Raw genomic sequence first — 24,907 nt, 5'->3', positions numbered from 1 at the left:
GGAACTACTGCAGTGTTGCCATTTGTCGCCATCTAGTGGTAAAAACAAAATGACAGACCAGAATTAACAACATAATCTTTTCATCTTCTGGAGTCTGTTCGGCAGAGGGTACTTCAAAGTTTTTTCTGAGGAAGATGCAGTGTTGTCTTATGAAATTTTGCAGACTAGTTTGCTTAGCACTGAGCACCCCTTTTTATCTTCTGCAGTTTGTTGGCCTGCGTGGTATGTACAAACGTCTGTTCCCCTTTCTCGCCTACAACATGACATTTTCATACAATGACAAAATGCACGAGCTAAAGAGGGAACTATTTCGAAACCTTGCAAGGTTCACAAACGCTGACGGCACGCTACGGTTGCTGGAAATCGGTTGTGGCAGCGGAGCAAACTTCAGGTTTTACCCCAACGGCTGCACGGTGATCTGCACTGACCCCAATCCGCACATGGAGCCGTACCTGCGTATGAGCATGGACGTAAATAAGCACCTGAGTTACGAGGAGATTTTAGTTCTCTCCGGTGAGGACCTCAGGGAAGTCCAGGACGAATCGGTGGATGTTGTGGTCTGCACGCTGGTCCTGTGCTCTGTGAACAACGTGGAAAACGTCCTGCAGGAGGCCCGACGCGTTCTCAGAAATGTGAGTTGTATTGTGCTGCCTTCACGTGTAGTAGGATATACAGCAACTTCCAGAACCTTCCACTTAAACTCATGGGCCAGAAAAGAAGAGGATTATTTATTAACAGACGTAGCGGTAATTCTCTTCACAGTAATGCACTTTGCCTTCCATTTTTCCATAAAGGCCAGATTTGCAAAGGGTAATTTTCAAGAGAAGGAAAGCCACAGTATGATACACGGTAATCCAGGAAGAAAACTACTAGTTTGCAAAAGACTTAAAACCACAGCTGATGTTCACCATCCAAGCAGGACGATAGCCTTGAACATTTAACCAGAGCTGCAATAGAATTGGAATATTCATATGCTTAAATGGCCCAGTCAAAGTCCAAACCTAAATCAAATTGTTTACATCCAATCTCAATCAGGTTGAGCTATTTTGAATGAAGATTGGGTAATAATTTAAGTCTCTGGATGTGCAGAGCCAGTAGAGACATAGTCCAAAAGACTGGCAGCTCTGACTGCAGCACCAGATGGACATGAAGAGTTTTACTTCCACTTACACTCACCGGCCACTTTATTAGGTACACCTGTCCAACTGCTCGTTAACGCAAATTTCTAATCAGCCAATCACATGGCAGCAACTTGATGCATTTAGGCATGTAGACATGGTATAGACATCTGCTGCAGTTCAAACCGAGCATCAGAATGGGGAAGAAAGGTGATTTAAGTGACATTGAACTTGGCATGGTTGTTGGTTCCAGACCGACTGGTCTGAGTATTTCAGAAACTGCTGATCTACTGGGATTTTCACTCACTACCATCTCTAGGATTTACAGAGAATGGTCCGAAAAAGAGAAAATATCCAGTGAGTAGAGGTTCTGTGGTCGCAAATGCCTTGTTGATGCCAGAGGTCAGAGGAGAATGGCCAGACTGGTTCGAGCTGATAGAAAGACAACAGTAACTCAAATAACCACTCGTTACAACCAAGGCATGGAGAAGAGCATCTCTGAACGCACAACACGTCAAACCTTGAGGCGGATGGGCTACAGCAGCAGAAGACCACACCGGGTGCCACTCCTGTCAGCTAAGAACAGGAAACTGAGGCTACAATTCACACAGGATCACCAAAATTGGACAATAGAAGATTGGAAAAACGTTGCCTGGTCTGATGAGTCTCCATTTGTGCTGTGACATTTGGATGGTAGGGTCAGAATTTGGCGTCAACAACATGAAAGCATGGATCCATCCTGCCTTGTATCAACGGTTCAGGCAGGTGGTGGTGGTGTAATGGTGTGGGGGATATTTTCTTGGCACACGTTGGGCCCTTAAGTACCAACTGAGCATCGTGTCAACGCCACAGCCTACCTGAGTATTGTTGCTGACCATCTCCATCCCTTTATGACCACAGTGTACCCATCTTCTGATGGTAACTTCCAGCAGGATAACGTGCCATGTCATAAAGCAGGAATCATCTCAGACTGGTTTCTTGAACATGACAATGAGTTCACTGGACTCAAATGGCCTCCACAGTCACCAGATCTCAATCCAATAGAGCACCTTTGGGATGTGGTGGAACGGGAGATTCGCATCATGGATGTGCAGCCGACAAATCTGCAGCATCTGTGTGATGCTATCATGTCAATATGGAGCAAACTCTCTGAGGAATGTTTCCAGTACCTTGTTGAATCTATGCCACGAAGGATTAAGGAAGTTCTGAAGGCAAAACAGGATACGTAATAAAGTGGCCGGAGAGTGTATGTGCTGCATTATTTTTATTATTTAACATAAAATCCAAATAAAACATATTTAAGTTTGTGGTTGTAATGTGGTAAATGTGATCACATTCAAGGGGCATACAGTGTCTTGCGAATGTATTCGGCCCCCTTGAACTGGTCAACCTCTTGCCACATTTCATCATAATCATCATCTTTATTGGTCATTGCACATGTACATTACAACAAAATTTGTCCTCTGCATTTAACCCATCCCTTACAGGGAGCAGTGGGCTGCCATTGTGTGGCACCCGGGGAGCATTCTGGGGCCAAGGGCCTTGCTCAGGGACCCAGAGTGGTAATCTGTGGGATACGAACCTGGCCCCTTGTGTCCCCTCTGGAACACAAACCTCCTGTTCTAACCACTAGGCCACCACTCCTCAGGCTTCAAACATGAAGATATAAAATTCAAATTTTTTGTGAAGAATCAACAAGTGGGACACAATCGTGAAGTGGAATGACATTTATTGGATGTGTCAAACTTTTTTAACAAATAAAAAACTGAAAAGTGGGGCATGCAATATTTTTCAGCCCCTTTACTTTCAGTGCAGCAAACTCACTCCAGACGTTCAGTGAGGATCTCTGAATGATCCAATGTTGTCCCAAATGACTGATGATGATAAATAGAATCCACCTGTGTGTAATCAAGTCTCCGTATAAATGCACCTGCTCTGTGATAGTCTCAGGGTTCTGTTCAAAGCACAGAGAGCATCATGAAGACCAAGGAACACACCAGCCAGGTCCGAGATACTGTTGTGGAGAAGTTTAAAGCCGGATTTGGATACAAAAAGATTTCCCAAGCTTTAAACATCCTAAGGAGCACTGTGCAAGCAGTCATAATGAAATGGAAGGAGTATCAGACCACTGCAAATCTACCAAGACCCGGCCGTCCCTCTAAACTTTCATCTCGAACAAGGAGAAGACTGATCAGAGATGCAGCCAAGAGGCCCATGATCACTCTGGATGAACTGCAGAAATCTACAGCTGAGGTGGGAGAGTCTGTCCATAGGACAACAATCAGTCGTACACTGCACAAATCTGGCCTTTATGGAAGAATGGCAAGAAGAAAGCCATTTCTCAAAGATATCCATAAAAAGTCTCGTTTAAAGTTTGCCACAAGCCACCTGGGAGACACACCAAACATGTGGAAGAAGGTGCTCTGGTCAGATGAAACCAAAATCAAACTGTTTGGTCACAATGCAAAACGATATGTTTGGTGTAAAAGCAACACAGCTCATAACCCTGAACACACCATCCCCACTGTCAAACATGGTGGTGGCAGCATCACGGTTTGGGCCTGCTTTTTGTCAGCAGGGACAGGGAAGATGGTCAAAATTGATGGGAAGATGGATGGGGCCAAATACAGGACCATTCTGGAAGAAAACTTGTTGGAGTCTGCAAGAGACCTGAGACTGGGACGGAGATTTATCTTCCAACAAGACAATGATCCAAAACATAAAGCCAAATCTACACTGGAATGGTTCACAAATCAACGTATCCAGGTGTTGGAATGGCCTAGTCAAAGTCCAGACCTGAATCCAATCAAGAATCTTTGGAAAGAACTGAAGACTGCTGTTCATGAACGCTCTCCATCCAACCTCACTGAGCTCGAGCTGTTTTGCAAGGAAGAATGGGCAAGAATTTCAGTGTCTCAATGTGCAAAACTGATAGAGACAAACCCCAAGAGACTTGCAGCTGTAATTGCAGTAAAGGGTGGCGCTACAAAGTATTAACGCAAGGAGGCCGAATAATATTGCACACCCTTTTCAGTTTTTTATTTGTTAAAAACGTTTGACACATCCAATAAATTTCATTCCACTTCACGATTGTGTCCCACTTGTTGATTCTTCACAAAAAATTAGAATTTTATATCTTTATGTTTGAAGCCTGAAATGTGGCAAGAGGTTGAAAAGTTCAAGGGGGCCGAATACTTTCGCAAGACACTGTAGATACATTTGCAAGGTTCCCACATTGCTGAGTTAAACACGGCACATAACCAGAATTTGCTAACGTTGACGTGTTTGTGTGTGTATAATGTAATTTGCAGGTCGCCCTTTAACTTTGAAAAACCATGCAGCACTACACAGACATAAGTGCTAAGTTTGCATCCCATCTTTTAAAATCAAGTTAAATTACTTATTATGCACATTTATTCACGTACTTATGTACAAGTACAGTCGTAAATAGTAAGAGGACAACACTGGTCTGGGAGGAGATCCCTCAGGAGACCATCCACCGTCTCATCAGGAGCCCAGGTGTTGTAGGGAGGTCATACAGACACATGGAGGCCACACACAATACTGAGCCTCATTTTGACTTGTTTTAAGGACATTACATCAAAGTTGGATCAGCCTGTAGTTTTTCCACTTTAATTTTGTGTGTGACTCCAAATCCAGGCCTCCATTGGTTAATAAATTTGATTTCCATTGATGATTTTTGTGTGATTTTGTTGTCAGCACATTCAACTTTGTACAGAACAAAGTATTCAATGAGAATATTTCATTCATTCAGATCTAGGATGTGTTATTTGAGTGTTCCCTTTATTTTTTTGAGCAGTGTAGTAAGAGGACAACACTGCAGGACTTAACTGTGCTGATATTGCATCTCATTAATTCAAAATCCAACACATCATGGCTTAACGAGGTAGATTTTAGGCCCGTGTTAGTTTAGGTCTTTATTAAAAATTACATTTCAGAGAAAGCTGGAGATGCCTTAAGATGTCTATGAATGAAAGAAAGGTGAATATAACGCTAAAGCAAATCTGTGAACAGGGCAGGCTTTAACTGATTTTCCTTTAGATCCCTGTAATGACTGAGTTCAGGCTAAACTGCCTTCAACCTCAGTGCAGATATAATCAGTCACAGCCAGAAGGCTGCCTGGTTTATACAAGAGCAAACGTAAACCTCCTGAACACAACCTGCCGCTGGTTTTCTTTCAGGGAGGAGCCTTGTATTTTCTCGAGCACGTGGTCTCTGATCCCTCTACATGGACATACTTCTGTCAGTATGTGTTTGAGCCTCTGTGGTACCTCCTTGGGGACGGCTGCATGGTTACCAGAGCAACATGGAAAAATCTGGAGGCAGCTGGCTTTGCTGAACTTCACCTAAAACACATAGAGGCTCCAGAGGTGTCTTTAATGATTAGGCCACACATTATGGGATATTCAATTAAATGAAAAATGATTTTCTTCTCTTGTTAGTTCAATGCTTAGTTATGTTCTCAAAATATAGTTTACTGGTTCCAAACGTTTTAGATAAATTGTCTTTTAAAGTTAGACTTTATGGTGAAACATTTTTTTATCAATACAAGACACACTTAGGGCAGCAGATCCATTGTTAAGGAGCAAAAACAGCAACATGTTCATGCACAATAAATGTGACAGACGGCAACACATCATACTGAGAGAAAATATATTTATTTACTTACTGAATCAGAAACATTTCATATACTGTTTGTACTTTCTCACTCCTCCCAAGATGTACAAATAAATATTACCTGGACTTTGTGCTTTTTTCCCTGATTGTCAAAGTAACTGCCAAGTAACAACCAAACCACACTTATTATTTCTGATACCCTTTATAATCCATTGCACACATATATGGAATGACAGTCGTAACATCTTTTTAAAAAGGGGAACGAGGGGAATTGTTGGTTCACATAATTAAAAAGAAATGACATCTTTGTGATATTTATACAGTCAATATTCTGCAAATGCTGGTAAATTGACTCAGATAGCAACAGTTTTAAAAACACAAGGAAATGGGAAAAGGATACACTTGGAAAATGAGACTCAACATTAAAGCTCACAATTTCAAATCTCCCAGTATTAAAATGTACACAACTATAAATGTTATAGCGTTAGCATTTTTGTAAAAAACAAAACAGCAGTTGGAAAAATGGCCAATTTGTCCAGTAAATCTCACTGCCAAGAGTCACTTTATATCAGAGTAAAAAAAGACTGGAGGCTTTCAGCCTGAAATAAAGTGTTCCCAGAAACCCAGACTTGTCCAAATGGATGAGAGCTGTGCCACTTTCACACAGTCTCGATATGTACTCAAAAAGGTTATCCCGTTTTAACGCAGTAAAGATCTTTTAATGTTTTCAGTTCTTCAATCAGTGTCTTGTTTTGGTTCTCCAGAACAGCAACACGGTTTTCCAGACATTTAACATATTCCTTTTTCTTCCGTCGACATTCACGGGCTGCCTCTCTGAAAGCAAGAAAAGCTATCAGTTTGTGGAATGGTAAGATAATCAAATGAATGTATTGTTTTTTCAAAGTATAACTTTTCATAGCATCAAGATAATGTAAACATGGATCAGCTCCAAATGCAGTTCGCACAGAAAACAACTGAATGAATATGAATTCTCACAGTTAATAACTGAAGTCACCATATAATACCATATATTGAACAACTTGACAAGTCACATAATGTAATTTCTTAGTTTTTTTTATGTTAAATACATTTACAAAACTAATAATAAAAAAATATTTTGTCATTATGGTGTGCTGTGTTGAGGGAAAATCTATTTAATCCATTTTACAATAAGGCTGTAACATAAAATACTAAATTCGTGAAGTGCAGTGAATACTTTCCAGATGCTCTGTATTTATTACATTAGTGCATACAACCTACATTCCTATTGGCCACATTTGTTTAACATCAGTTTGCTTCTCTGACATTTTCTGTACTTGCATATATCTTATTGTAGACAAAATCTATATAAAAGTCCTCTCATTTAAACTTTCTTTGTTGCTAGAAAAAAAAAGATCAAAACTTGTGATGAATATATTTCTTATTGTGGTCATTTTAAACGCACTGAGCAGATGATGCTCCACTTAAAATGCCTGTGACACGCTTTTCACACAAATGCACAAATTGAAAGAAAACATCTATATATTAAAGGAATTGGGCAGTAATCGACATGATATTAGGATTAACCACGTGATAAAAGACAATTGTGACACAAACGTTGTTATATTTTGTAAGTCCAAAGTCGCCCGGGAATGACGTCAAAGGGGAAGACTCTGGTCATTCATTGTGTGAGCGTCAGTGATAAATGGTTCAGGTAGAAGCCAAGTTGCCTTAAAACAGCGTTTATATGGTGAAAGGCTGTATTGCCGGGGGAGGCAGCAATACTACAACAGCAGCCGTTAGTCTGCACTACTTTCCTGAAGCAAAAAGGATCAGAGCTGGAAAACTAAGCACAGCCAGTTGTGATTGGAGGACTATTCAGCAAACTACTTCGAACAAGAAACCTCTGAATTCACAAGAGACATGATGTCAGAGGTCAGGATATCTTCTAGGCAAAGCAGAATGTTTGAAGCTGATGCTATAGTCACGCTGTTCACAGCATCATGAGAAAAGATTGGCAAAGAAAAGGTTGTTGCTCCTATTGCTTAACGGATCAAGGCTCAGCTAAGAACACATTCTTGTCACAAAAGTACAGTTAGATATCGACAGTTAATGATTAAAAATCTGAAATAATTTTTATTATTAAAATAAGATAAATTACACGCGCTTACAATATTTTTTTAAAAACAGTTCTCTAAAGATTCTAATATAAAGTTTAAAAAATGACACCAGGTAGTGTCTTCAGATCTTGAATCATCCCTTGTGTCTGCTGCTGCTGCTCCTTGATTCTCAGCTTTGCCTCAGGTTGTTTCACTCAGTGCCATATTTACTGTAACACTGGATTTACACTGCATCTGCTCTGTTCCGGTCCAGCCGCAAACTTCTCTACCCTTCTGATTTACATCCGTACCTCACAGCTCCTGTGGAGCCAAGAGGAGCTCCAAGAAGCATACACAGATCACGCAATAGTATGGAGGTAAATTTGTCTCAATATTATTCAATCAAACAAAAAACTAATCTCAATCAAAAAAATTTATTTTTTTGATTGAGATTTCATGAATGTGAAAGTTGTAAAAATGTAATTAATATAAATGTTCTGTAGGTTCCTTTTCTGTTTTCCTCTTATTTTCTCAACCGTTGCCAGGATCGGGTCCTTTCTGCTCCATTACCGTAATGAACCTTGTATGCGCGACGTTAATCTTTAAGAGAGAGCTAGTGTCGTCTGACGTCACCGCGTATTTCTGACTGTCGGCTCACTTAACCGCAGTTTTCTTCTGTACAGTTGATGTCTCCTCACTGAAGCGACGCTGCAAGCCCTGCAGTTCGAGCAGAAGTTCAGAGGTGGGGGGATCAGAGTCTGCCACTTTAGTCAGCGCTAACCAATAGGGAAACGTCTTACATCGTTCGTCTTTAGGCCCCGCCCAGGATGTTCATGTTTCCAGAACTCAAACTTCGTTGAGTTCAACCAAAAACAGAGAGCGTCAAAACCAAAAGATCGAGACTCGTAACCAAAGATTTTTGACATGATCAAATAAAAGTTTATGTTTTGCAAATAACTTTTTTCTCTTTGTGAGAAAAAATGAGTCATTTTAATCAAAAAAAGTTATTTCAAACAATTTTTTTTCTCCCCAGAATAAAATATTCCATATAAAAAAAAATCATTACAACTCTGAAAGTTTTGATCATAACTAAATAAGTTTGTTCATATTGCTGATCCCAAACTGAAAACAAACGAATGACGGCAACACATAAACTGAACAACTATTATTTTTAAATTATTTTACATCTCTGACTGAACTTTTTGCTCCTTTTTAGTCCTGTTTAGTTTGTTTCTCTTCATGGATCCTTCACATTTTTTATTTCGTACTTTTCCAGACTGAAGTTTGCAGATTTTGTTTTGGAGCTTCTAGACAATTCAGTAAATTTGAGTACAAATTTTAAACTTTAACATCTTCAATAGTAAAAGAGTCTTATTTCTAGGTTGCACAAGTCATGAAACAAAACAATGCTTAAAAATGGAGTCTGATTTTTAGAGTGTAGTACTGCACCATTTTACAAAATAACACAGTAACATAATGTTAATAAATGGAGATTATTAAAGGCCACTTTTTCTATTTTTCAAAAACAAACAAATAGCTGTTTTAAAGACCCAGCTTGTGAAATAGCTCTATTTTGATATTTATTGAGTCTGCATGCAATTAATAAGTAAAAAATGTACAATACTTGCGTGTAAAATGGTTAACTCAAGATGAGGAAAATCAAACATAGACAATGCTGACTGAAAATAAATAAATGTACAAGCTACTGCTTTTCTTAAGCATCATTAGATGTTTTTCCTTTTTTCCTCCACTGCAGGAGCGCTGTCTCTTATAAGCAGTATTCAAGCTCTTATTGATCTGCTATCCAAGCAGCCAAGGCACCTTTGAGGGATTTCTTTTTTCCAAAATGATAATATTACTCCATCCAAACTGTTGCAAAACACTATTGATTTGTTTTAGTTGAAACACCAAACCACACTGTATGATTACCTGTTTTTTGCAAGCCTGATTTCCCTCTTTAGTGTTGGATCATCAGTTTTAGTCTGGGAAAGTCCAACAGGAGAGGTCATCACGACAGTCTGGGGAAGGGAGGCAGATGTGGGTGCTGTGCGAATCTGGTATGTTTGCACCTCTCCTCCGGCACCTAAGTGCAACACATGAAAAATCAAAGAAGAAAAGGGAGAAAGTGGATCACATGAATCCTGTCACAACTATTAGCATTTCACTGGAATGTAATTTTTATATTGTGACTACTTATGCACAGGAAAATATTTTATTTTGGATAAGTGTTATTTGTAAGAGGATATTCGCTTGTAAGAAACATGGTTAGAATTTTTCCCTCTTTTTTTGATTACTGTCCATCTTGCCTGGAAGAAAAGGAAAAAACTTTTAGCACTGTCTGAACCGGGAAAGAAAAAGTCACTTCACGTCTGACGAACATATAGATGTCACAGCAGAGGAGAAGTGCACCAGAAAACCCAATACTTAAATTTTCTTTGGTCACTAACCCTTTAGTCAGTAACTCTCTTACTGGAGCAGCATAAAAAGATCATTTTCCAAAAGCACCTTCATTTGGTAGGAACATAGCTTTTGGAAGGTAATTAATCTGTTGTCCTATTTCAATTACAAAATAAGACTGCCAAATAAGACTGGCACAGCAAAATTTGATAAATATGCCAAATCCTCACCTTGTACTACTACTTGGTTGCTAGGCACGAGTATCTGCTGGCCATCAGGTGTCTGGGCATACTGAAGGATGGTAGCTCCTTGCTGTGCTCCACCAGAATTGGCCATGGTGACAGCCTGTAGTCCCTGAATGCCTTCAGACCCTGGAGATGCCAGCTGGAGTGTGCCATTAGCAGCTATGGTAACTAGATGAATAATGAAGATAAAATCAGAACCTGGTAAGCCACAAGAAAGTAACACACTCTTGCTGGCACAGTTAAAACATGATAGGAAAGGGTATTCTGTAGGTGATTATACATAATTATTCCCACATTTGACTCCATTAGAGAAAACCAAAAACCAGTACATTTAAAGGAATTACCGTAAATTCCGGACTATAAGCCGCTACTTTTTTCCCCACACTTTGAACAATGCGGCCTATAATACGCTGTGGCTAATGCATGCTTTTTTTTTCTTTTCATGGCGCCAAAAACATTTTGCCTGGTAACAGTAGACCAATAAAATTGATGAGTAGTTCAGAGGTCCAGTGAAATTGTGCGATACATTACGGTATTGTAAATCAGTCATTTGTCCTCATGAACATGGAAAACACTCGAACAAAAGCATATGATGCATATAAATATAAATGCGATCGATCTGGCGATTAAAGAAGGAAATCGAGCTGCTGCACGTCATCTTGGCATAAACCATGGTGAGACGGTGGAGATACCAGAGTGAAGAACTGAGTTGATTCAAAAAGACGACAAAAGGCTGATATATGTTGGTATACATATTACCAGTCAACAGGAGATATTAGAATGTTGTTCGTGCACTGTTCAGTTAAAAGCATATACGGTACGTACGTATATTTAAAAGTGGCCATGTTAGAGTCACTGTTTGGAAAAAAAGCATTTGTAGCCTAATATTTCCTGTATTTGTTTATATTACCATAAGGATTAAATTAATAGTTTAAAAAAATCCTCAGGTGTAATATCTTTCTGTGTCAATATATCATATAACGTGGGATACCTGCGGCTTAAAATCCGGTGCGGCCTGTCCAAATACAACATTTATTTTCTTTCTAAAATTAGAGCGTGCAGCTTTTAATCAGGTGCGCTCTGTAGTCCGGAATTTACGGTACAAATATCAATGCATTTCTGAACTTCAAACATCAATGCATCCCATGCTGGTGAAGTATCTATATACTGACTAAGCTGAAGAAGCGGTTCTTACTGTACTGGCCGGTGCTGGTCTGGTAGATTGGTGTATTTGATACTGTAACACCTGTCACTCCTGTGGATGCTGGGCTGCTATCCTTTCCTTCAATGTGTGATGTTTCCTCAGATGAAAGGTCATTAAGGATTTTTCTGCAGGACAAATTAAGTTACTTGATTTCTCAAATTACACAAAAGCTGTTCTTTCTGGGATTTCATTTAATCAACTTTTTACCTGTATGACGGCCGCCTTGCAAGTATTTCCCTGGTCTTCTGGGCTGTTGCTCCACTATCTGAGGAGTCTTGTGAATCTTCACTATCAGAACCCTGGGTCTTGTAGACGAAGGATTAGGTTATAAGTGCACATGGTAATAAGATACTCTTTCTTACACATCTACAAAACTCTCATTCTTATTTAAAGTAGTGCCTTCTGGTTGAGAAGTTGTACTGTAGTTAACAAAACAAAACAAGGAAACTATTCACTTTCAATAATCATGATGAAATAATCACTCAAAATAAATATTTCGCTCGGTCTCACAGGCAATGTTGCATCTTTAATGAGAAATTATTTCTTCTGGGTGTTTTGAATAACTGTGCACCAGTCTAAGGTTGACTTCAATTTATAAACATTTTGTGACATTCCAAATCCAATGCATTTAATAACACGTAGATGAGCTTTAACTCAGTTTTTTCCTGGTGGATGGATCACAGTGATGTCTCATATACAGGTCCTTCTCAAAATATTAACATATTGTGATAAAGTTAATTATTTTCCATAATGTAATGATGAAAATTTAACATTCATATATTTTAGATTCATTGCACACTAACTGAAATATTTCAGGTCTTTTATTGTCTTAATACGGATGATTTTGGCATACAGCTCATGAAAACCCAAAATTCCTATCTCACAAAATTAGCATATCATTAAAAGGGTCTCTAAACGAGCTATGAACCTAATCATCTGAATCAACGAGTTAACTCTAAACACCTGCAAAAGATTCCTGAGGCCTTTAAAACTCCCAGCCTGGTTCATCACTCAAAACCCCAATCATGGGTAAGACTGCTGACCTGACTGCTGTCCAGAAGGCCACTATTGACACCCTCAAGCAAGAGGGTAAGACACAGAAAGAAATTTCTGAACGAATAGGCTGTTCCCAGAGTGCTGTATCAAGGCACCTCAGTGGGAAGTCTGTGGGAAGGAAAAAGTGTGGCAGAAAACGCTGCACAACGAGAAGAGGTGACCGGACCCTGAAGAAGATTGTGGAGAATGGGCCGATTCCAGACCTTGGGGGACCTGCGGAAGCAGTGGACTGAGTCTGGAGTAGAAACATCCAGAGCCACCGTGCACAGGCGTGTGCAGGAAATGGGCTACAGGTGCCGCATTCTCCAGACCTGGGCTACAGAGAAGCAGCACTGGACTGTTGCTCAGTGGTCCAAAGTACTTTTTTCGGACGAAAGCAAATTCTGCATGTCATTCGGAAATCAAGATACCAGAGTCTGGAGGAAGACTGGGGAGAAGGAAATGCCAAAATGCCAGAAGTCCAGTGTCAAGTACCCACAGTCAGTGATGGTCTGGGGTGCCGTGTCAGCTGCTGGTGTTGGTCCACTGTGTTTTATCAAGGGCAGGGTCAATGCAGCTAGCTATCAGGAGATTTTGGAGCACTTCATGCTTCCATCTGCTGAAAAGTTTTATGGAGATGAAGATTTCCTTTTTCAGCACGACCTGGCACCTGCTCACAGTGCCAAAACCACTGGTAAATGGTTTACTGACCATGGTATCACTGTGCTCAATTGGCCTGCCAACTCTCCTGACCTGAACCCCATAGAGAATCTGTGGGATATTGTGAAGAGAACGTTGAGAGACTCAAGACCCAACACTCTGGATGAGCTAAAGGCCGCTATCGAAGCATCCTGGGCCTCCATAAGACCTCAGCAGTGCCACAGGCTGATTGCCTCCATGCCACGCCGCATTGAAGCAGTCATTTCTGCCAAAGGATTCCTGACCAAGTATTGAGTGCATAACTGTACATGATTATTTGAAGGTTGACGTTTTTGTATTAAAAACACTTTTCTTTTATTGGTCGGATGAAATATGCTAATTTTGTGAGATAGGAATTTTGGGTTTTCATGAGCTGTATGCCAAAATCATCCGTATTAAGACAATAAAAGACCTGAAATATTTCAGTTAGTGTGCAATGAATCTAAAATATATGAATGTTAAATTTTCATCATGACATTATGGAAAATAATGAACTTTATCACAATATGCTAATATTTTGAGAAGGACCTGTATTTATGAAAAGGTTCACCATCAGTTAAATGTCCAGTTCAGCATTTGGACAAATATCTTCACATACCCTTCAACTGCTTCTTCATGTGATTTCTAATTAATAGTTGAACCAACGACTGGTAAATGTCTCTGAGGCAGCCAAAGGAATAACAATAACAAGTACAGATATTCTAAAAAAATATGTACTAAATTTACAGTTTGATTTCATTTTTTTAATCAGGGCTTTATAGAAGCACATATCTCATATGGCCAATATTTTATTTAATTAATAATGTATTAATAAACCTGAGCACATCAGCTGCAGGAGTTACTTACGGGTGACGATAGTTTGGGACTTTTTTTAATTGACCAGTCTATTCTTGGACTGAAATTCTTGTGGCAGGTAATCAGAGACAACATGACAAAAAGGTAAGGCAAAATTTGATCTTGTTTTTTTTTTTTTTCTAAGTGAAAAAACCTACCAGATTTATATGGATTTAAGTCATAACATTTAATCTGAGATCCCAACTCTAGTTTTACACATTAAGTAGACATATTCAATGTGATTGATCTGTTTTACTACACATCGAAAATGCAAAAATGATTATAAAATATCAAGCAACATAACTATGAAGCCTAAATAGTGTTATTTATGGAGCACTGATTAGGACTAAATAACTTGCAGGACATTTTGTGATGACATTTGCACTAAAATATATAAAAAGTAAAAATCTGTGGAGGGCATATTTTATCATTTGCTTATTTACTCAGTAATGCTTATAACAAAATGCTGTTTCATTACTCTGTTTCATATGTTGTTTTAAATGGACTGTTATGAACTTTTTACTTCTTAAAAAAGGAAGTAAGATCTGAAAAGTGTGTTTTAGATGGAGGTTCGCCTACTATGAAGTCCTAGGTTTTTGTTAAGCTCCTTGGTAAAATTAAATATGAAAACATTCCTGCAGTCAAAAACCACAGTTTATGACATATCTTTTTTGTTTGACTATACCCTCATTTTTCTCTTTGGGGCCAAACAGAAACAAATATATTCATTCAATATATAAATAAGGGTACATTTCTCTTGGTAATTTTTCATCTGACTGTATTTTGCAATCATGTGAGGTTAGTAATTTAGATCTGAACAATGAGTTACTTTAGAATGAAAAACATGAGTGCCAGGAAAGGCAGCCGTGCTCACCGTGACACACTGTGCTTGAGGGGACTGAATGACTGACGACTGTGCAGACTGGATCACTCCCTGAACCTGAAACTGACCCCCAGGCAGCTGCACAACAGCCACAGGAGAACCTCCCAATGACATCTAGACAAATTCAAATAAAAAATAAAATACAAAAATATGGTTCACCATAAGTCTCATATAAAACATTATATAAGTAAAACTTTATTTGAATTGTCTAAACATTTAAATACTCAAACTACATACAACATGTAGTCTCCTTTAAAAAGAGAGAGATTTTAAACCAAGACTTCTAAATGCAATGCTTTTATCGTAAAAATGTAAAACATTTTATTTCGCATTATTCAGAGGCATTAGAAAACTTAACTTGGAAAAACAGAAACAATTCTACTTTTGTGTTGGTTGCAGTTTGGACTGAGAAGAGTTATAATTTATATTTGTAAATATTAGCCTAAACAATTAGAGGTCCAAAAGTGACACAATTATGAAACGGGAAAGAACTACATAAATAATATAGACATATAAATATTGATAAAATTGATTTTAATTACTCCACATCATGATTTTTTTTTTTACCCTCAGCTCCAGTCATGGATGTCAATGGGTGTGGCCAATGCTCCTCTGTCAATCTAACTGGATTAAAATGGACTTGGCATCCAGGTTAACCAATCAAATGTTAGAACTGGATCTTAAATTATTGCATGGCGCGAATAAAAAAGTAATTTACAAAAATGATTCTATGATTTTAAACACATAATTGTGTCGAATTAACTGTATTTAATATATAAATATTTAAATGTGTATTTAATAAATTAGTGACATATTTAAACAACATTTTTTATTTATTTAATGCATTCATTTAGAATTTTAAATAATTGGGAAATATTTGAATAATTACTTATTGATATCCATATTACTTTGTGGCATTTGTTGCACTGAATCTGCAATAACTCAAACTCGATGTTTTTACCAAGTAAATTTACTAGTGCAAGTACCCAAATGTAAACCATTTCAGGCACTGTAAATAATATTTAATTATTCCTATTTGAAAAGAGCTTTGATCAGTAACCTTTCAATTAAAAAAAGTTCATGACAGACATTATCACTTATTTTATAACGAGTGATATAAAAAGTTCAGAGAAACACAAACAGGCTTTATTATTTTTTATACTGATTTGAAGCGTCACGTTTTTAATTTTTAAGCAGTAGATCTGAACTGCTGCCTGAACACGTTTTAAAGCCCTAATACTATGGAAGCAAATCGTTACCATATTTCAAATGAAAAAGCATTTTCAGAAATGCTTTTTCATTTTAAGAATGTGGCTGCGTTATTTGACCCATAAATAAAATTAGTAATCAATCATCCTATTTGCATTTTCTTCTTCATGACTGCACATTTTATGCCATAATCAAAAAGAAAACAAAGCAGACATTGCTTTTTCGTTTTCGTGGTCTGCCCGCAAAGTACTGCCCAGAACTCGAAAACGAAAAAGCATTCCGAGCTGCGGGCGCAGAAGAGTGACGTCAGCAGCCGCCCTTCCTCAGCTCCCTGCTGACCGAGCTACCCATCTTGTTCAGTAGGGGGCGCTGTGCACGTCTGCAGTGCATTACATTGCAAACGTGCTGAGAAATTGATTGAATTGCAGCAGGACCGAGCTCAATTTGTGGCAGTGGCAGGCAGAACTGGTAGTTCCGGTGGCAGCCTTATGGCCTGGGACATCCAGCGTGTTTTTAAGCATTTATTTATAATTTTCTGTGAGTGACGATTCAGAATAGCCGCTCATGCTCTATAATAAACCGGCTGTTTGTGCAATAAATCTTCATCATCCTTTCAACACGTCACACATACACATAGTGCTATTTATTTTCCATGTCAAGTAAATACAATCACCTTATGTTATGGGTCTAAAGCTGTTTATTAAATAATAATCAATAATGAAATCATTATTTAAAGGTAACAGGCTATAACAATAATGACAACCCATTTGCCGATAATCAGCATCAGCTTCCACAAAAACAGCGGCAACCGCATTGGCAAGTTTTGCGGCCGGTCTGGCACCTTCTGGCATCCTCGCGGAATCCCCTGCCACCCTGCGGCAGGCTGTGGCAGTTCCGGTGGCAGCTTCGGTGGCAGCCTGCCACCGGAACTACCAGTTCTTCCTGCCACTGCCACAAATTGAGCTCGGCCCTGCTGCAATTCAATAAATTTCTCGGCACGTTTGCAATGTAATGCACTGCAGACGTGCACAGCGCCTCCCACCGAACAAGATGGGTAGCTCGGTCAGCAGGGAGCTGAGGAAGAGCGGCTGCTGACGTCACTCTTCTGCGCCCGCAGCTCGGAATGCTTTTTCGTTTTCGAGTTCTGTGCAGTACTTTGCGGGCAGACCACGAAAACGAAAAAGCAATGTCTGCTTTGTTTTCTTTTTGATTATGGCATAAAATGTGCAGTCATGAAGAAGAAAATGCAAATGCAAATAGGATGATTGATTACTAATTTTATTTATGGGTCAAATAACGCAGCCGCATTCTTAAAATGAAAAAGCATTTCTGGAAATGCTTTTTCATTTTCAAATTTTACATTTCAAATTGAATTTTGGTATCTATTTGCTGGGGCGTATTTTGAAAAATAAATCTCAAAAGTATTTTTCTTTTTCATTTTAATTAAGTGAAAGAATGTGCAGTCTTGAAGAAGAAAATTAAAATGCAAATAGGATTATTGATAACTAATTTCATTTATGAGTCAAACAATGCAGCCACATTCTTAAAATGAAAAAGCATTTCTGAAAATGCTTTTTCATTTGAAATATGGTAACGATTTGCTTCCATACTAATACTGCAGACTTCCTAATACTATAAAGGTGCCTGTGTAGCTAAACAGAATGGCAGGTACTCTTTTTAAATGTAAGTATATGTTACCTGCTGCGCTATCTGTGAGAACTGAGAGGTTGTGATGGTAGTGGGAATGGTTGCAGTCTGTGACTCAGTGCCATTGCTGCCTTGTTGTACTTCTTCCATAGTAACTGAGAAAAAATAAACCAGTATTACCGACTCACATTAACTCTAAACAGCTGTCGTGCCGCGCAGTTGTCCGTCTGCACTAAGCTACATGTTCCAACTGATTGCACCTTAGCAAACGTAATAAAATATGTGCAGCCGCTAAAATAAACAATAAATCAGCGAGAGTGAAAATATTTTCTTGTTTTACAGGAATTAAAAGTTTAAATAAACGAAAATAATTCAACTGAAAAATGACTTCCTCTTTGGTTCACTCAAATTTGAGCAATGCAACTAACGTTAATATCGAGTTACAAAACATTGCAGGGTTCTCGACTCAATACAGTTGACTTTTAAAACCTCATTTATTTGATGCCCAATCCTATAATGTGCAACTTTATAACAACAAAACAAAAACTCGGCACTTGAATATAGCCGTTACTTCTAGAAGGTTCGAGCTCACTAATGTTACAGCTGCTAGTGAACGAGAGCTAACCTGTTAAGCGGATGTAATGCACTTTAAAACGATAAAAGCAACCGTTTCTGAATTATATGCTTGGCAAGTTTCCTTAGACTGGTACACGGGATGGACGAGCTTTTTGTCCCGGTAAGCAAATGTATGTAACTCTGTCACTGGCACGCAACTTATCGCGTCAAAAGACGTCAGCGATACGAGGAGCCATTAAGCTAACTACACCTTCCCTTTTCGTAGAACGGCGAGCCGTTGACGAAGCAACGAGCCGCCATTACGATCAGAGCGGAGCAGACATACGACCACAAAAAGTACCGCTCAGCCAGCAAGTTAATTTACCTTCTCAATTGATGTGTGACTGCTCAGGTTCACAGCGTGAAGCTCGGGCAATTCGTGTACAGACTTTTATTTCGGTAAGGACCAGTAAAGTTACTTAGCAGTAACGGCTAATAGCTAAAAACACTAAGATGTCAGCTAAAAAAAATAGCTGACCACTTTCCTCCCCCCCAAAGGAAATGGGCGGGACTTCTGAGCGCAGAAGGCATTACGTAACCACTTCTTTGGGCTTTGTGATTGGAGGAAAAAAGTTTGAGCGTGTTGTGCCAGAAAGTTGTTTAGTAGGAAATGATATGTACATTGCAGAATAAAATATTCTATAACAAATATATATTGCATATTATGGTTCTATACTTGTAGTTGTAAAAGCTGTATAGGGACATTTTGTATTCACAGTATTTAAAGCTTAAACTAAACAACTTGCTCTTGTGCAATAATCTTACAGTTGTGCAATTATTCAGATGATTACCAGCTTATGATCTTCTGATGACTCAAACCCTGTCCCCCACAAAACTCATATAATCAGAGGGCTACTGTTTTTTTAAAAGGCTCCAAAAACTTGGGGCAAAGTACAGGTCACTCAAACGATCAGCTCTAAATAAAAGCTAATGTCATAAAAAAATACATGTGTATATGCATGTCTTTAATATTAAAAGTACGTGTTGCTATATATATTCGTATGTTTTGAGAATCTTTTAAAGTGGAGCTTTCGGCAAACGTTTTGGCTAAATTGTAAACATGAAATTTGCGCGGGCACAACACCTATGCTTATGACTTTTTGTACAAATGAACAGGTTTCCAACATGGTCTGTGATTTCAGTTCTTCTCTACTATAATCACTGTGCAGAAATATGGGATATTTGAACACATGATTCTTTACTCTAGATTAACATTGAAAGAGACATTTTTTTCAAATAATGTAAAGTCTTTAACAAGTCAGATACTTTCAATTACTGTTGCATCATTACTATAAATGCAGAAATATTCAGGCACGTTGTATGATTAAATGTTTCTGTTTATTCTGCATGTCTTATACATTAAGTATAAAACGAAGTACAACAAACCAAAATGGTAGAAAGCAAAATGGTATATCTTTTAACAGACTGAGTTAAAACACCTCCATAGACAGTGGATTAAACCCTCTTGAAGCAAATGTAAATTTAATTAATAATGTAATTAATATACAACATATTCAGAGTGCCTACACAAAATATTGACAAAACAATTCAAGACAGATCTATGCAATCTTAAGTACACTACTGGGTACATTTTATTAGTTCCTTTTAAGTCTTTAAAAAATTAGCATCATGTTGATTTTTCCATATTGTGCAAGCTTTAAAATTAAATTGCACCATCATTAGGATTGCATAGTGTAAGGATTTTAAAATTGAAAAAGAAATAAAAGAGTAGGAACCAGAAGAAGCCCTTGTAGACTTCCCAGCAAAGCAGGTAGATGGATTCTGGTTGTCATCTCAAGTCTCTGATAAAGGAGACTTATTTTTGTCAAATATCCAGGTTATGGATCCTGCCCTCACACTTGTTAGATCACCAGGTCCAGCCCTGTTTTACCAGTTTTACTCCCTGAAAGTACAGTTTCATACCTGTTCACCTCTCCTACTATATCAACAATGAGAAGTACCTCGAGCCAGTTCCTTCGTGGCCGAGTCATGCCAACATTCTGCTGCAACTGTAAGACAAAGTGTTGAAGCTAAGATGAAGTGCTATTGGACCCTTCTTGGTTAGAGGTGGGCTAATATGGGGCACTACTTTATGTAAGGGGAGGATGTGCCAAAAATTATTAAACAGTGCAAAGTACATTATTAAAAAGTTCATTAGTGATCATCTTTAAGGTTTACAAATCTCTCAAAAATTAGGCTTGACTTGTTTGAACGGTAAAATGGGGCAACTGCAAAGTCTGACAAAATTAAAAGAAGAATAAAAACAATTAAATGCCGACACAAAACTTTCACTGAAATACTATGCAAGCCATTACAAATGGTATTTAAATGAAAAAGCACAAGGAAAGCACATTATTGCTGATCAGATGTTGAAATACACTTCTCTTGGTTTCACAATAATTTGATCTTAACCGTTGTCTTTTCGGGGTTAAATCAACATACAAAACAAAACTGCATTGATTTTTAAAATTAGGTGCAAACGTTTGCATTTCCATAAATTTTCTCTAATCTGTATTAGATCAAAATGATTTATATTAGCTTAATGATATGCATAAAACCCAATTCAATTTCTCTTCTTGATAGAATTGATTGTCAATTATTTTTATTTGGTTTCCTGGCACGGACCTGGCTTTAAAACATAATAATAAATCTTCAATCAAATCGAGGTCGGGATTGTGTTTTGCATTTATATACTCCTGGGTCTCAATGGCTAAGTGCATGGTTCCCTTGCTACAAGAAGAACCTGGGTTTGAATTTCGACCTGGGTTCTGCCTGCATGGAGTTTGCATGTTCTCCCTGTGCACACATTCTCTCTGGTTACTCCGGCTCCCCCACCATGATCTACATGGATTGGACTATAGACAAAGGATGAATGGACAAAAGCTCAACTGGGGACATGCATTGTAAATTAGCTTAGGCTGCAAGCGATGACATCTGAACACTGGTCCCTATAAAAATAAACTAAGTGAAAAAATCAGCAGCTAGATGGTTAAGATCTGGACACGGCCTGGTGTTCCAACAGGACAATGATACCAAACACACATCAAAACTGGCTTAGGAATGGATAAAGCAGGCTAACTGTAAGCTTCTGGAATAACCCGAACTTCAACCCCAGTGAAAACTTATAGACTATACTTGAAAAGGTCTATGTCAGGAAACAAAACAATTTAAATAAACCGTACTGGTTCTGCCAAAAAGAGTGGTTAAATAATCAGCCAGAATTATGATAGAAACCTTCTGATGGCTACCAAAAGCATTTAGTAGAGACGTAAGTCTCACGAGAATACTTAGCAAAATATTACTGGGGCTGTATGAATATATTTAAGCCTTTTTTTGTCATCTTGACCCTGTGTAGATTAGAGAAAATTCTTACTTGTGCACCCAAGTTTTGCTTTTCAAAAATCATAAAAGCTGTTTGTTGTATAAACATTTAACAAACATTTCAAATAACCCAAATTAATACAACATTCACGCCTTCGATAGGATATAAACCTCTGAACAGAACATTTTGACGAAATGCCGTATTTTTATTCTCCCCTCGACAGCGCCTTACATGTGGCTCAGCTTTGCAGCTGCCTTCAAGTGCTTCAAATTCCAGTGACTGAATACAGAAAATAATTTATGACACATACCTTTTGCTGGCTAGCGTACGAACGACAATGCTTTTAGAATTCAAAGTAATTATATACAAAACGTCGCACAAACACACACAGAAAAAAAAATACAGTTGGAACTTATGTGCACTGAGAGGAACGAGGTTTGAACTTATCGTTCCAAAATGTTTCACACAATTGAGAGGAACATGTCTGTTTGGCAGCATGGTGGCCATGGATGTGGGATAAACATCATTTTTAGATTGTTTTTGTTTACAAATTAGCCCATCAGCCTGAAAACAGTCATATTATTAGTTTTGCAACCTTCCTTGCAGACAGTAATGGGGAAAGTTCCTGCAATAACAGTGAGAGCCCTCCCAGTAAACTTGGATTATTCTCCTCAGAATAACATGCTCCTGAACCATATGCTCATAATGCCTCATTGTTATAATAAAATAGTTTTTTTCTTTAAAAAGTGCAACGTTATATCCATACAGACACACAATGATTTAAAGTTGTTTATCTTCCCGTCCCTCATGTAGCTAATATGCTCCAACAAAAGTATATTTAACTGTTTAATCTTATTTACAATCGTCTTTCTGCTACTGTTACAGCCTCCCAGCTCGGTTATATATTCAGAAAGATCAGCTGAGAGAAGTGAGCAAAATAATTATACATTTATACACATAAAAATATCTATACAGTGACATACAGTATCGAAAATACAGTTGTTACAGTACAGAATATGGGCTCTTTTATTTTGTTCTCATCCTTTTTGGATATTTGTCAGAACATTTACTCCACTGGTCAAGGAAGAATACGAAGCCGATAACAGCAAATTCAATAAAAGTTAAGATAGGAATGTATATGGCTGAAGTTTTGTAAGGCAAGAAATATATCAAAGCAGGAATATCTATTTGGCTTCAATAAAAGGAGGGAAAATAGATTTTTAAATATGCACACTGGCCTCATGGCTTGTCCTCTGTTCTCCATGACTTATCCATGTTGCTGAGAAATTAAGTGAACGGGGCTCAGGAGATGCGTTTGTGTGAGTTTGCTTAAAAGCTGCATGTACAAAAATACATCAAGTTGTGTTAAGATTAGTTCTGTGTGGACATGAAGAGGAAAGACTTTATAAGACAGGACTGTATTTTTTTATCAAAGTGACCTGTTGCCTTATTTTGTCATTTCTCCACAAAAAAGTGCATCAGAGACTTTGCTTTTCATTTTGCAGCATATGTTAACTGCTTTGTTTGCAAAATTATGTTACTATAAAAAAAACAGTGTTTAACCCCAAACACAGACATGCAGTGGTGTAGATATGCTGGTGTCACACAGGGCTGTGTGTCTGTACACGTGCTTCATGCTTTTCTGCTCCGCACACACACACACACGCATGCACGCACGCACTCTCTGTCGAGCCCGGTCATTGGTACGATGTTGCAGAAGACACGTCCTAAAATAAAACCCCAATGGCCACAAGCTCCTCACATGTTGTACGCAACATAGATGGGATCCAGCTGGTCAGCGAGGAACGAGTCGCGGAGGTGCATGCGCTGCTTCTCTCCCCTGGAGTTGATGGGTATGACGCCTGGGTCGACGACCACCACCACGCCCACAATGAGGTGGTGCTCCTCGAGGACCACGTTTGTGATGAGGGGCACGAGGTCCAGCGCGTCCTGCTCTGACCCGCACAGCTCCGACACCACCACCAGCAGGTTGGTCCACGTAAACACGGCACTGTGATGGACGAGAGCAAGGAGATCTGCTTCAGCAATTAAAAGTTCAAAAACAGAAAACCAATAACAGGACTCCTTCACATCTGTATAATGCTAAATTTAACCATACCTTTATAAAAGACATTCCCACAGTAAGAAATGTTTAAATATGGAATTTGATTAGGAAGCATCCCTCTGAAAGCTTTCTCATCATGTTCCATTGGGAGGAGAACCTGGGCAACCCAGAACTACCTGCAGGGATTTTATATCCCTTCTGGCATAGGAATGTCTTGGGACCACCCGGAATGAGCTGGGGTGTTGCTGGGCAGAAGAATGTGTGGGTTTTCCTTTTTGGACCTGTTACCATTATCTGTCTCTCCGGCTGGATGGAAGATCTGAAAGTGTTTACCTGTAATCTTTCTAAGGTAGATCCTTATAACAGTAAGACTTTTTGTTCTTGTGTATCTAACCAGTCCAACAAAGTGTAATTAATTAATATATGCTTTATTTGCCAGCTAACACTGCTGAAGCTTCAGAGCTTTATTGAACTGCCCATGTGTAATTGGAAACACAAATCGGGAGCTTTCAAGGATTAAAAAAAGCATTGGTGGCACCCTCACCTCTCAGCAATACTACGGTGAGCTCGTGACACAGAAGTTTCGATGTCACTAGGGTGGTAACGTAACCCTCGTAGCTCTAGAGTCTCATCCAGCGAGCCCACCACAAATAGGGCATCGTGCCGATCTGAAACACAAAGAAATGCTTGCAGAGACACTGAAAAAATGTGGACCTGGGCTTCCCTCTGTGTCATTATTGTGATTATTATCATAGTGCCTTAAAAAAAGCCTTCATATCCCTTCAACACTATGTCATTTTTAAACTCTAGATTTCAATTTGGGATTTCATGTTATAGACCAATACACATCAGCACACAATAGTGAAGTGGAAGGAAAAGGATACATGGGTTTCAAATCTTTAACAAAAAACATTTTAA

At 38.6% G+C, this 24,907-nt stretch overlaps 3 protein-coding genes and 1 long non-coding RNA gene across 9 annotated transcripts in view; 2 read left to right on the top strand and 2 right to left on the bottom strand.

The window, feature by feature from the left end:
* The first annotated feature begins 11 nt into the window (after window positions 1-11).
* On the top strand, window positions 12-5,887 carry LOC124857081 (putative methyltransferase-like protein 7A). Its single transcript, XM_047348189.1, has 2 exons — window positions 12-632; window positions 5,321-5,887. The coding sequence occupies exons 1-2, from the start codon at window positions 135-137 to the stop codon at window positions 5,555-5,557; spliced, it is 735 nt and encodes a 244-aa protein (XP_047204145.1). The 5' UTR covers window positions 12-134; the 3' UTR covers window positions 5,558-5,887.
* On the bottom strand, window positions 5,779-19,119 carry atf1 (activating transcription factor 1). Of its 3 annotated transcripts, none has more exons than XM_047348186.1 (8): window positions 18,928-19,119; window positions 18,039-18,142; window positions 15,123-15,245; window positions 11,888-11,985; window positions 11,672-11,805; window positions 10,462-10,644; window positions 9,764-9,917; window positions 5,779-6,590 (listed from the first exon to the last, which is right to left on the bottom strand). In XM_047348186.1, the coding sequence occupies exons 2-8, from the start codon at window positions 18,135-18,137 to the stop codon at window positions 6,446-6,448; spliced, it is 936 nt and encodes a 311-aa protein (XP_047204142.1). In that variant the 5' UTR covers window positions 18,138-18,142; window positions 18,928-19,119; the 3' UTR covers window positions 5,779-6,445. The 3 variants fall into 3 exon arrangements, with proteins under 3 accessions (XP_047204142.1, XP_047204143.1, XP_047204144.1); XM_047348187.1 differs by lacking the exon at window positions 18,928-19,119 and adding an exon at window positions 18,613-18,658; XM_047348188.1 differs by lacking the exon at window positions 18,039-18,142.
* On the top strand, window positions 18,597-19,253 carry LOC124857083. The gene is made up of 2 exons (XR_007035501.1): window positions 18,597-18,723; window positions 18,829-19,253. It is a non-coding gene; the product is annotated as an uncharacterized LOC124857083 (long non-coding RNA).
* A 668-nt stretch (window positions 19,254-19,921) lies between these two features.
* Window positions 19,922-24,907, bottom strand: part of dip2bb (disco-interacting protein 2 homolog Bb) — a 63,839-nt gene continuing 58,853 nt past the window's right edge. For all 4 annotated transcript variants that reach the window (XM_047348181.1, XM_047348183.1, XM_047348182.1 and 1 more), the window contains 2 exons: window positions 24,534-24,657; window positions 19,922-23,935 (listed from right to left, as the gene is read on the bottom strand). In XM_047348181.1, the coding sequence (XP_047204137.1) occupies window positions 23,683-23,935; window positions 24,534-24,657 (377 nt within the window). In that variant the 3' untranslated portion in view covers window positions 19,922-23,682. The remainder of the gene's footprint in view (window positions 23,936-24,533; window positions 24,658-24,907) is intronic.

Source organism: Girardinichthys multiradiatus, chromosome 20, assembly GCF_021462225.1.
Source record: "Girardinichthys multiradiatus isolate DD_20200921_A chromosome 20, DD_fGirMul_XY1, whole genome shotgun sequence".
Classification (NCBI taxonomy): Eukaryota; Metazoa; Chordata; class Actinopteri; order Cyprinodontiformes; family Goodeidae; genus Girardinichthys; species Girardinichthys multiradiatus.
Note: the sequence above shows the minus strand (reverse complement) of the source record. Positions and strands in the feature narration are given on the sequence as shown.

Coding starts and splice junctions, on each gene's coding strand:
- LOC124857081 (XM_047348189.1), top strand. CDS start 135: ATGCAGTGTTGTCTTATGAAATTTTGCAGACTAGTTTGCTTAGCACTG. Junction 633..5,320: donor CCCGACGCGTTCTCAGAAAT/GTGAGTTGTATT, acceptor GTTTTCTTTCAG/GGAGGAGCCTTGTATTTTCT.
- atf1 (XM_047348186.1), bottom strand. CDS start 18,137: ATGGAAGAAGTACAACAAGGCAGCAATGGCACTGAGTCACAGACTGCA. Junction 10,645..11,671: donor GACCAGCACCGGCCAGTACA/GTAAGAACCGCT, acceptor TTATTCATCTAG/TTACCATAGCTGCTAATGGC. Junction 6,591..9,763: donor ATCAGGCTTGCAAAAAACAG/GTAATCATACAG, acceptor TCTTGCTTTCAG/AGAGGCAGCCCGTGAATGTC.